At 38.8% G+C, this 13,525-nt stretch overlaps 1 protein-coding gene across 1 annotated transcript in view; it reads right to left on the bottom strand.

The window, feature by feature from the left end:
• Nucleotides 1-5,138: 5,138 nt before the first annotated feature.
• The window catches only part of TM4SF20 (transmembrane 4 L six family member 20), an 11,749-nt gene continuing 3,362 nt past the window's right edge, over nt 5,139-13,525 (bottom strand). Inside the window, exons 2-4 of the mRNA XM_055345871.1 lie at nt 10,982-11,047; nt 7,386-7,537; nt 5,139-5,681 (exon numbers count right to left, since the gene is read on the bottom strand). Coding sequence (XP_055201846.1) covers nt 5,393-5,681; nt 7,386-7,537; nt 10,982-11,047 — 507 coding nt within the window. The 3' untranslated portion in view covers nt 5,139-5,392. The remainder of the gene's footprint in view (nt 5,682-7,385; nt 7,538-10,981; nt 11,048-13,525) is intronic.

The raw sequence follows: 13,525 nt of genomic DNA, 5'->3' as shown, positions 1-13,525 counted from the left end.
TGGGACCTCAAGACTTTTCCCTCAGTGAACAGGTGGACAGGAAATCAACTACCACCCAAAAGGGGATAATAGAGAAACATGTCTTTGCCTTGTCACAGACCTAAAAAATAGAAAAGCTTGAGTCTCTCAATCCAAAGCCAAGCTCTGTTATGCCAGCCTCCCTCGCCTGGAAATTATTCATCACAGTAACAAAGTAGTTTTGGACTTGAGAGGAACAAATTCATTCCTGCTCAGGATGGTCAGGAAATACTTGTAGATATTTGAGCTGAACCTTGAAATACATGTGCATATATGTATATGTATGTGTGTGCGTATATATGTGTGTACATATATATATACACATGTTTGTGTGTGTGTGTGTGTGTGTGTGAGATTTCAAAAATCAGAAAATGAAGAAAAGGTTCCTGGGGCAGGGAACGGCAGGAGAAGACTTTGCAGTGAGGGCCAGTAAAGAGGAATACAGTGCTCAACCTAACAGGCCAGTATCATACAACTTAGTACAGAATTCTACTTAAAGATTTTTTTTTTTCCTACTTCTGAAAATACTGAAACATAGGTTATTTACAGTTTGAGGGATAATTTCATGAAAATACATTGGCGAGAGCTTTCCTTCCTTCGTGGTATGAATGTCTGTTTTCTGGTGTCTTAATTATGTTTGACACTGAAATCAAGCTAAGAAAGATGTAATTTACCATAACTGCTGTTTATTTAAACAATGTGTTGTTGTATCAGTAAGTAGAAACTCGTGTGCGCACTGCACTGACTTCTGTAGTGGTTATAGAGCAGGTCGGCCACAAGCCCTGACCGTTAGGAACCGACAGGTTCATGGCGGTGGGGGAGGGGAGGTTTATTAAAGAATTAGAGGATTATCAAAATTTATTGTGGAGGAGGAGCTTGAGATCTAGGCTGAAGGGTAAGGATAGGAGAGGGTTTCAGGTGGTGGATACAGCAAAAAAATGAAAGTGTAAAGATTCCAAAATGCGATTGCACATGGGGATGGAAGTGAAAAAAGATCAGTGAGCTTTATAAATGACTAAATGTGGACTGTGTGTACATACATGCATTTGTAAGGTTAAGTACCAGAGCAGGGATGGCATTACCCCAAAAGATACTTAACTACAGGTGGCCCATAGGCTTTCAGCATTTGATCCATGGCAATAGTTTCCACAAGACTACAATAGCAAAGAAATCACTTCCCAGCCATTTCAGATGATTGTGCTACTACCAACCATCCTCTCTTTTGCCCTCTGAAATGAGAGGCATAGATCTCTGTCTCTTCATGACTGTGGAGAACTGCGGTCATCTTACCCACTTCCAAGGTGATGAGAAGATTGGGTGCACAATCACCAACCCTTGTATTGTTCAGTCAAGTCCGGTGAGCCGTCATGTTCGTTTCATTTGCGTTTTAATTTTATGACTATTAGCAGTGTGGCATTCACTCAGTAAGCACTGACTCTCACTAAAATCTGAGTACAAACGACGAGATTCGTTGATTCATTCAACACAATATTTATAATTGCCCTACTTTGTATCAGGCACTGTACTTGGCACCAAATATACTGGGAGTGAATAAAAGAAACATGCCTGGATGCATGGAGCTTATGGTCTTATGGAAGGAGAGTGAAATTTAAGAAACAAGCACAAATAAAAGTGCTTGTTGCCATTGTGATGAGTACTACCCATTGTGATGAGTGCTATCAATGGCTGAATGCTAAAGGAGACAGTAAAGGGAAATCTTCATTAGGTGGCTAGGGAAGGCCCCTCAGAAAAACCTGATGGTTGTGCTGAAGGATGAAGAGGACTTCGCCAGAGAGTAGATGAGTGGGGACTGGGCAGAAGAGAGACCTTACTAAGGACCGGAAGCAACAAAGAAGTTCCTCAAAAAGTTAAATATAGAGCTACCTTATGACTCAGCAATTGCACTACTAGGTATTTATCCAAAGAATACAAAATAGTGATTTGAAGGAGCACCTGGACCCCAGTGTGTATAGTAGCAAGTCCACAATAGCCAAAATATGGTAAGACCCCAGTTGTCCATCGACTGATGAATGGACAAAGAAGATGTGTATATATAGAGACAGGTACGATGGAATACTAGTCTGTACTCTGAAAACTAGAGAACACATACGAAAAAAAATGAGGAAGACACAAAAAAATGGAAGAACATTATGTACTCAGGGATAGGAAGAAAAATAATATTAAATATCTATACTACCCAAAGCAATCTACACCTTCAGTGCAATCCCTATCAAAATAACACCAGCATTTTTCATAGAACTAGAACAAGCCTAAAATTTTATGGAACCAAACAGCCACAGTAATGTTGAAAAAGAAAACCAAAGCTGGAGGCATCACAATTCCAGACTTCAAAGATGTGTCACAAAATTGTGATCATCAAGACAGTGTGGTACTGGCACAAAAACAGCACACAGATAAATGGAACAGAACAGAGAAACCAGAAATGGACCCTCAACTCTATGGTCAACTCATCTTCGACAAAGCAGGAAAGAATATCCAATGGAAAAAAGTCTCTTTAAGAAATGATTTTGGGAAAATTGGGCAGCAACATGCAAGAGAATTAAACTGGACTACTCTCTTATAACATATGCAAAAATAAACTCAAAACAGATAAAAGACCTAAATGTGAGGCAGAAATCCATCAAAAACCCTAGAGGAGGACACAGCAACCTCTTTGACCTCAGCCACAGCAACTTCTTACTCAACATCTCCAGATGCAGGGGAAACAAAGGCAAAAATGAACTATTGGGACTTCATCGGGATAAAAAGTTTCTACACAGCAAAGGAAACCGTCAACAAGACTAAATGGCAACCGACAGAATGGGAGAAGATATTTGCAAATGACATTGGCTGACGGTCTAGTATCCAGAATCTATAAAGAACTTACCAAACCTAACATCCAAAAAATAAAAAATTCAGTTAAGAAATGGACAGAAGACATAGATGTTTCTCCAAAGACAACATACAAGTGGCCAACAGACACATGAAAAAATGCTCAAGATCGCTCATTGTCAGGGAAATACAAATCAAAACCACAATGAGATGCCATCTTACACTGGTCAGAATGGCTAAAATTAGCAACTCAAGAAATAACAGTTGTTGGCAAGGATGAGGAGAAGGGAACTCTCTTACACTGTTGGTGGCAGTGCAAACTGGTGCAGGCCCTCTGGAAAACCGTATGAAACTCCCTCACAAAGTTAAAAATAGAGCTGGCCTACAACCCAGCAATTGGAGTACTAGATATTCACTCAAAGGAAATAAAAATGCTGATTCAAAGGGGGCATATGCACCCCGATGTTTATTGCAGCATTATCTACAATAGTCAAGGTATAGAAAGAGCCCAAATGTCCATCAACTGATGATGGATAAAGATGTGGGATATATATCCAATGGAATATTAGATATCAAAAAGGCGGAAATCTTGCCATTTGCAACAGTGTGGATGGAACCAGAGCATATTACGCTAAATGAAATAAGTCAGAGAAAGATAAATGCCATAGGATTTTGCTCATGGAATTTAAGAAACAAAACATGAACATAGGAGAAGGGAAGGGAAAAAAGATTAAAAAACAGGGATGCAAACTATAAGATTCTTAATTATAGGGAACAAACAGGGTTGCTGGAGGGGAGGTGGGTGGGGGGATGGGGTAACTGGGTGATGGGCATTAAGGAGGGAACTTGATGTGATGAGTACTGGGTGTTATACGCAATTGATCACTAAATTCTACGTCTGAAACTAATACACTTTTTGTTAACTAGAATTTAAATGAAAGCTAAAAAAATGTTAATAAATGGATGAGAGGGACATAGTTCTTGTTCTCTTACATTTTCCCATGGTAGTGGACACACAAACATTTATGTTACTTTGTGACAGGTGTGATAACAGTGGTTTTGGTAAGTGCTAACCTAGTTTGTTGGAATCCTGCACCCTGGGGAGGCTTTCTCAAGTAGGAGACCGTTAAGCTAGACCTTAAGCAAGACCTCAAGGATAAACAGGCCTATAAAGGAGTATAGGGAGTAGGTCTTTATACAACAAGTAGATTCAGGAAAAAAAAAAAATTCCTGCGTGTGTTCTTGATGTTACTAATTTGGGGGGGCAACTATAATATAAGTATTGAAAATTATTTATAAAACCTTAAGCCCAGTAAACATAAATAATCGAAATAAAATACAGGAATGGTCACATTCAGAAAATTGGATTTTCAGTTTTGTCTGTTTTATAACATTTTAATATGGTAAATGCACAGTTTTGTTATCTTTTAAAGAATGCATATATAAAAAAAAGAATGCATACATAGAAAGCAGCTTTTGAAAGACTTTTTTTTCTAAGCATTTATCTTTTTTTAATTGTGAAGGAATGCAAACGGGAAAACTTAGAAGAGTGTAGTGGATTGCCATGTACCTGTCACCTAAATTTAACAATATTTTTCCATTGCTTCATATTTTTGGCTAAAGTATTTTAAAAACATGACATTTCCCCCTAAACATATACACATTTCTTTTAAATTAAGAACATTTTCCTGCATAACCATGAAATTATTGTCAGGACTAAAAATGCTAGCAATAATTGACATCACCTAAACCAATCCTTTTTTTTTTTAATCTATTTTAAGCAGGCTTTATGCCCAACATGGGGCTTGAATTCATGACCCCAAGATCAAGAGTCATATGCTCCACTGACTAAGCCAGACAGGTGTCCCCCTAAAGCACTCCTTGTACAGGTCTCCCCAGTTATCCCCAGCAGAATCTACAGAACACACATTTCATTGAACCCTGTCTCTTTATTTATAGTTCCCACAGCCCATCCCACTTTCTATTTTTCATATATATTTTCTTGCTGAAAATAGGGCTATTGTCTATCTACCACCCTACCGTTTGGATTTGTCTGAGTAATTCCTCTTCCGTGGGTTGCCTGTAAGCTGGAAATCAAGTCTAAAAACATTCAGGTCATCTGTTTGTTCTTTTTTTTTTTTTAAAGTGTAAAGAAATACAGTAAAAAAAAAAAAAGTCCCATATTTTCACTTCCAAGATATCTTCTGTTCCTTTCTGTCCTCCCTCCATCCCTCCCCATCTTCCTTTTCCTTCACCCACCCCCCCTTCTCCTTCCACACACAAGAAAATAGAATTTAAAAATGTGACTAGGACAGAAGTATAGAAAGATATAAAACAAATTGAAAACTTCCCTCCACCTTTCCTCAAAGTCAACCATGGATGATTGTTTTTACTTTATACATAAAAGTAAAAGTAACTTGGCCTAAATGACTCCTACAGTTTTCTAGACTGTTTTCCATTTTTGAACTTCTAAAGGAGTGTCTTTTAAGTGCATTTCTCAAATGATTCAAACTGCTAATATTTCCATTTTATTACCATTAAATTATACAATTCTATTTCTCCTCTTAGTGACTCCACAGAAACAGCCAAGGAAACCAATGACGATCTGACTGAGCCCAACCAGGAGCTCAAGAATCCCGACAAGCAGTAGGCCTAAAAACACTGTTAAATGGATCGTCCGGTGTTTGTTTTCTTTAGAATTGAAGTGTAAGCTGTGTTCTCTCCAGCCACTGGGCATGATGCTGTTCACGGTGAGATTAGTGTAATCAGTAGGAGCTATGCAAGACTCCTTGTAGAACCACTGAAGATTGAAGAACTCTGGATGAGTGTCACTGAAATGAAAGAAATGATAGATTTTCAGGAATATCACTTACCATGAAAAGAAAGCATCATCATGCCCAGAAAAGGGCAAGTATAATAAACCAGCAAGTGTTTCAAAATACTGGGCCCAGAAACGATAGCTAAGATCAGGATTTCAGATCATGTGTCCATGGACTCTGATAGTTATGAAACTTGAGTATATCTCCTATCATTCAACCAGCATTTCTGTAGTACCTACTCTTAGGTTGAGCTATATAAAATTTTCTATGTCAGAAATGGCTGAATATTATTAATCTCCTATGACTCTATGCAGGAGTTCTACTTTGCTAAAGACATGAGCATTAAGGAGCCCCTCCCCCTTCACAGGGCTCAATTCTTAGTACAAAACCGCAGTGTTGCATCTGTAAACCAGCTATACAACTTTTACTGGCAAAAGTCACGCTAAAAATGTCTGGTTAAAGGGATTTGTACCCATTATAACAAGGTATGGAAAACCAGAGACTTCTAGCTCTAACATGATCTATCCTAAGATGATTTTTTTTTCTCGGTTTACTACAGAGTAAGGCTAAGTGTTCTTAGAGAGTTTGCATTTCTGGATACCCACAACTGACATTTATCCTGGGAAGACAACAGTATTTTCAGCACATGGAATAGGAGTATGCTTTTTGCAGTTTTCAGCAAACATAGGATCAGTCTTGTAACTGTTTCTGTGACTGTGTCTCCCCAACTAGAGTGGCTCTTACCTCCAGAGCTTAGCCTGGTGCCTGGTGAGTTATTCTCTCCTAAGGGCTGACTGTGTGTAGCATCTGTGCTTGAAATCTCTTATTTTAAACTTCAAATCTACTGGGAAAGGGAATTTTTAAAAAAATTTTTTTTGATTCACAGCAACTACAGTATGCAAATTTTGAGAGATTTTTCTTTTTTAAGATAGCAAGATAAAAGAAAGGGATTTTTTTTTCCTGTAATTACAAAAGTGAATTCTGGTTATTTTCCAAACTGTGCAATTATATAGATAACTGAGAATTAGATTGTTCTTTTCTTCCAGTTTTACAGATAGTGCCTGGAATTCCAGCACAGAACCATCTTACAAGACCAATATAAGCCATTTACAAGTAACTCCTCAGTATTGTCACTGTACAAGTTAAACTGGATTCATTCCTATGCTCACAGTATATTTATAGTACATCTACATGAATCCATTGACTGTGTTTGTTTCTTTTAGGACTTATAGGTAAGGCCCTGTATTTTATGTATTGTGTCTTTATTCAGTTTTTTAAATTATAAAGATAACATTTGCTTAGGACTTAGAGATTGGGTTAGTTCAGAAGTGTAGAAAGCCAGTGCTCCCTTCACTTCCCCAGGACATCCTCCACTGCCATTCTCCAAGGACGAAAGTTAAGTCTCTGCTGTATATTTCTAGAAATTTTCTAGACACATACACCCATGCAGCCACAGATTTTTTAAAGACAAGGATAAGGCAGCTGAGTCAACTACTTCTTTTAGGCAAGACTCCACCCCCACCCCAAACCACTCTGAATGTAGTGGTTCCTCCATTTCCATGAGATTGTCCAATTGGGGTGAACATGCTTAAATCCCGAATAATCTGTGTTCCAGTCATTCCATCAAAGAACAACATGGCACCAGGTTAGCACCACACTATTTTCATCAAACTAGCCGCAGCACATGAGATAATCCGTGAAAATCAGGATACTCACCTTAAGTTACTGAATGAAAATTCACAGTTGGAAGTGCTGTTCTCTTGAGAGTTACAAATGAGGGGACCTTCTATGAGAGCGTGGGTAGACACCAATATGCAATACACGGCACCGATGATCGTGATTACATTCAGAAGTGATGACAGAAGCATCTGGAAAGTAAAGGAGGAGCATTGGCACATGTTCTTATGTGTCCCTGGTCTGTTTCGAGAGTCAGCAGCACATGAAAGGCTCCTGATCAACTGCTGCTGGTCTCCAGGCCCTGCAGTCCTAAGTCTTAAGATCTCTGTTTGATCAAGTCTGAATTATCAAAGAACAAGGAAGGCAGAGTCTCTACCATTTGATTAGGCTCTCTCAAAGATTGTTGGGCTTGCCACTGTCTCCGGAAAATCTACACCTTTATATATCTGAGCCTTGTCCTTTTCAAGGGACCACTGACATCCGGTATCTCCTCCCCCCTTTCTGTGTACTTCCTACTAAACAGAACCTGGATTAGACTCCCCATATTTTGTCGTCTGGTCTCGACTCCCCAAGTCTTTCATCCAGATTTGGCCCCGATGCTGTGAGTGGCCAGTGGTCCACATTCTGCAGGGATCAATCAATGGTGTGTTAAGCACAGAGTTTCTCTACCTCAGCACTGCTGACATGGGGCATTTTGTTTGGGGGCCTTTCCGTATATTCTGGGTTGTTTGGTAGCATCCCTGGTCTCTACCCACTAGATACCAGTAGCAGTCCGTCCACCCTTCCAAATTGTTGATAACCAAAAGTGTCCTGGACACTGCCTAAATGTCCCTCTAGAGAGCAGGACTTGCCTCCAGTGGAGAACCATATTGTGTTAGGGAGAAAGATTGTAAACCTTTAAGCATCTTTTCATTTCATGAATGAGAGTCAGAAAAAGCAGAAAAAAGCATGGAATGTGCTAATAGGAAACATTATGGCCCAAATGAAAGCTGGTATACGTGTATGCTTTCCAAAAAAGCTCTATGTTGTTTCAGTGAAGTCGTTCGTCAATGATAATTAAGAATTAAAATTATGCCAAAATGAAGGAATACTTTTCCCTTGATATGCTAATACTGCCATTCCCAGAGGGTTTAGGAGACCCACCTTTAATAAATAGGCAAAATGAATGGCTACCTCATGTACCTTTTATATGTTGTAGGATATTGGGCTTTACATATATTACCTTACTTAACTTTTTCAATAGCCCCAAGAGATAGATACTATGATTCCGACTTTATGGATGAGAAAAATATAAATTCAGGAAGCCTGGAAAATGTGTCCAAATCTCACAGCCTGGAAATGCTAGTGCTCAGGTTTTAATCACTACAGCAGAATACTTCCAGCTAAAAGCACACAATGATGGATTTGGAGTTGAATTCAAATCCACATTCTTCCACAATACTTGTGGTCTGTGCAAGTTACTTAATTTGCTCGTCAAGAAGTGCACTATTTATTTTTTGGTCACTTATTGTTTCTAACATCTTATCACCACAGGATGGCCTGGCTGTAGGATGTGATTCTGGGGATCTGAATTCCCCTGAGTGGGGGTTCATGTAAATGATTCAACAAAACCAAAGCATTTGGAAACAAACATCAAGAATTGGACAAAGGGAAGGAGCAAGGAACAGTTAAAGTGTGGGAAATAGTTGGAACAGTTAATACAGGAGAAAAGCATTGGTGACCATCTCCCACCCCTTTACTTTATCAGCCTTTGTCGCCTTTATGATGCTTTGGTCTTTTCTAGATTTGGAAGATACATGGTATGACTTAAATTCCAGTCTTCCCATGACTGTCACAAAGTGAGAAAAGTGCCTACAGACACTTTATTGCATCTAATCAATATAAACTGGAAATTGTAATTAAATAGCCAGCACCATTATTATTAATATAGCATGAGCATTATTATATAGCGACCCCGCCACCTCCCTGGACACTCCAGAGTTCCTGTCGCTCCTTGGCGCGTAATAATCTGTAATGTTGCTGAAGCATGAATTCCAATGATTTTCAAGGTTGGTAGGGGGGTAAAACCTGCTGAGTTAAGCCCAACACCTGCATGAAAAAGTATCTTGGTTTTTCTCTACTTACTGTCCTCCAAAGACAAAAAACGTAAGCAATCATTAAAAAGATGACATCATTTAATGGATATGTAGGGGGAAAAGATTCTTAATGGAAATTTGATTTGAGACAAAAATCTATAGAAGTGTTCTGATATTTCAGAGTTCAGGGACTTAGACATATCTCAAGATATCTTTCTCAAGAATGTAAGTACAATACAGAGGTAATACAAAGCCAAACTACAAATTATAATTTAAAAAGAAAAGTGCCAGAGGGGAGAAACAAAACTAATATTTACTGAATATCTATGGTGTAGCAGGAACAAAGATGGACTATAAACAGTTAGCAAAGTAATAATCCTAGATAAATATCAAATGTCAGAAAATGGTAATTTTTAAAAATACAAATATGTAATACAGATATAAATATGTACGCTTTTAAACACTGATTCTCATTAGAATCATCTAGGGTGCTTTTGAAAAATGCCAAGTCTCTGGGGGCCACCAGGCATTGATGTTTTTAAGATCATTCTGGATGATTCTAATGTTCTCATAAGGCTAAGCACCACTGCTTTAAAACCTTAAGCTCAGCCAGGATATTTACTATGACTGCTTGTTTATTAATCTACCCCCTTCTTTAGAGAATATGGAAAGTCCTCAGCATTACTTAATAACAATGGCTATGGCAAAAATAGTGTAAAGATTGTGAATTTTGGAGTCCAATGGAGTTGGATAAAAATTCACCTACTTACTAGCTATGCTACCATGGTAAATTATTTATTTTCTCTGAGGATCAATTTCTCAGTCAATGAAACAGAGAGCATAATATTTCCCACTTAGTGGTTTGAGAGAAATAGGATTGTATTGTTGGAAGTGTTCTGAGCATAGTAACAGAAGGTTAGTAAATATTCACTTCCTTTACTTTTAGTTACAATTTCATACATAATGGGCACATAGTAAATGTTTGAAAAAAATAACCATTGCTCCTTTCACTGGATAAGGACAATTATTCTGATCCTAGCAAACCAATCTCATAGACCTGAAGACACACTTTCCGAAGTCGTTTATATGCACCACAAAAATAACAAGTATTTGAGAATTAAGAAATTGTTTACAACCCTGGATGTGACTTACAAATCTCCTTTCTTTGAAAACCTTTCAGTTAGTGGAACTGAGGATTGAGGAAAGATGTGAAGACTGATTCCAAAGCTAAGTTTTTATAGAAAGGGAGAAAGGAAAGAGAAAGAAAAAGAAGAAAGAAAGGAAAGAAAAGAAAGAAAGAAAGAAAGAAAGAAAGAAAGAAAGAAAGAAAGAAAGAAAGAAAGAAAAAGAAAAGAAAGAAAGAAGGAAGGAAGAAAGAAAAGGACAGACAGACAGACTTCACACTTTCCACATTATCACATAATCATTGTAGATTGCATGTTCCTAAGACTGTGGTCTGCCACTGGCTGGGCAAATACTGATGACTCGAGAAGCTTTGCTGACACATCAGTGATTAACCGTTCCTGTGCCTTGGCTCCAGGCCCACGGCACCATACTCACTCCAGTTCTGTTGTTGCAGCACGCTCTTTTTCTTGCTGCCAAGGACATTGTTGCTGCTGGAATGACCTGGAAATCACATTAACAGGAAAGATGGATATTATTACTTCTCATCAGATGAAAAAGCAGTCATCTCCACGTCCCACCAGTTGTGGGAAATAGGGCAATATCCCTTGATCTTGGGTACTTTGGGATCCCCATTTCAACCACAAAGATTAAAGAGGGGGCAGTGCTGGGGGATTTCAGGATAACGATTTCTAACTCTTCCATCTACATTCTTACTTTGCTCTCATCTTTAGAGAGACCTGGATTTTAAATGGATTAGAATGACTTATTTATTCATTATTTTGGAAGGAATATTTCTGAAAGGCTTGTTTGCATCATCCAAAATTCCCCCCCTTTTTAAACCTTTTTCTCTTTCTTCCTCTTCTTTTTTTTTTTAAGTTACTATAATCTATGACCACTTCTCCAATTTCCCAAAAATTGTATAAACTAACCTGGCAAGCATCCACAAAGGAAATTGTTTGGCTAGCAGCTGGAAACTAAAAATTCTGTCACCACCCTCTCCCAGTTCCCAACCTCCCTCTTACCCCCAGGGTCATCTTGCCAGCTACCAAGGTAGTGACTGGAGAATGACTTTGGGTTCCACATTCTCCTTTCTGCTGATGTACCCATGACAAGTCATGACCTCACTTTACACTGATGTTCAGGAATGCTGCATACAGTGCATTCTATGTCGAAGGAGATGCACATTGCTGAGGAAAACTATAAGAAATGATGCCGCATTCTCAGGATTAGGTCTACATTTTCGGTAATATCTAGTCAGCAGCTATGACTAGGAATTCTTACTGGAAAAAGCTTTGTATCATCGAAGAGTGACATGTAAATCATTTCCTTCCAGTGTAGAAAGTTTAGCTGTGAGGTTTTTCTGCTCTCTCAGCACAGCTGCTCTGAAAACAGTTCTCTCTTTTTCCTTCCACTCTTGTTTTCTAAAGCTTTATTGACTTCTAACCACAGGCCAGGTACTGTTGTTGGTGTCCACCATGTTTCAGTTCATCCCAGCCTTGTAATCTCACAAGGTAGGCGCTAGTATTACTCCCAATTTACCACTGAAAACACTGAGACACAGCAAGTTTGAGTCACTGGCCTAAGAAAGTGAATGAGTTGAGATCCAAAGCCAGTTATGTGGGTTCCAGAGCCCAGACTCTCAACCATGATTCCATACTGGCCAGTTCTGGCAGCTCTCCTCTCTTCCTCCATAGATCTATTCATTCTCATCCTTGCCACCCCGCCACCACCACCACGTGGCTCATCTCATCATCCTCTAACTATTCTTTCCCTGATGCATCTTTTCAAGCTCATACCCACCTTTGTTCTTTTAGAACAGGTCTAAGATTTACATCTTACAAGGCAGATTTCCTGACAAACTTCTCCCCACTCTGACCATATGCTGACTCCATGTCATTTTTGGAGAACGCGGTCTTGTGATCAAGCTTTGCTTAAATATAGCCTTGAACACCAACACTCATAATTCAGGGGACACAGGTATATAAGACGGCCCAGGCCATCCGGGTCATACCTGAGAGCCCAGAAGAAAAGGGAAGAGAAATTTTACTTCTTGAATAGGTGTCCACACTCATGGACTAAGCTTCTTTTGTTGTACCCAGAAGCTATATTGTGTTCTGAACTTAAGGAACAAATAATTTAGAACAGAAATTGGCCTGCCATCTCTCTTTTAACACATAAAGTTTTATCAGAATGTAGCCGTGCCCCTTCACTTACATAGTGTTCATGGCTGCTTTGACACATCCATGGTATGGTTAAATAGTTGTGACAGAGTGCCTGGCTCACAAAGCTTAAAATACTATCTGGCTCTTTATAAAAAAAATTTTCCCAATCCCTGATTTAGAAACTTAATGAATCTGTTAAAGTTGGAACATTAAGTTACAACTCAAATGGATAAGTCATTCCATTTTCCTTATTGATATAAACTAAACTATTTCAGAGATGCTGGACATTTACTTTCATAGTTCTTTTCCCTTGCAAAGGTATTTTATAAGGTAGCAGTGGCTTATAGTATATGAAACTTCACCCAGTTGACTTTATGACATCTTTTTATTTAAGATTTTATTTGTTTATTGGAGAGAGAGGGAGAGAGAGAGAATGAGCTGGGGAGGAGGTGTGGAATGAGAAGGATAAGCAGACTCGCCACTAAGCAGGGAACCTGACAGAGGGCTCAATCCCAGGACTCTGGGATCAGATCATGACCTGAGACAAAGGCAGATGCTTAACTGACTGAGCCACCCAGGTGCCCCGACTTCATTACATCCTAACACATCTTTGTTACATCATTATGGGTAACTTGATAATCACTCTATTTCAACCATTTTGCCCATTCAAGGTTTTGGAAGTTGGAGCGGCTCTTTATAAGATGGACAGTAAAATGTGATTTTATTTATTTTCTAAATAATCTCTACACCCAGTGTGGGACTCAAACTCTCAACCCCAAGATCAAGAGTCAAACGTTCCACTGACTGAGATAGTCAA

This window comes from Nyctereutes procyonoides, unplaced genomic scaffold (assembly GCF_905146905.1).
Source record: "Nyctereutes procyonoides isolate TBG_1078 unplaced genomic scaffold, NYPRO_anot_genome, whole genome shotgun sequence".
Taxonomy (NCBI): domain Eukaryota; kingdom Metazoa; phylum Chordata; class Mammalia; order Carnivora; family Canidae; genus Nyctereutes; species Nyctereutes procyonoides.
Note: the sequence above shows the minus strand (reverse complement) of the source record. Positions and strands in the feature narration are given on the sequence as shown.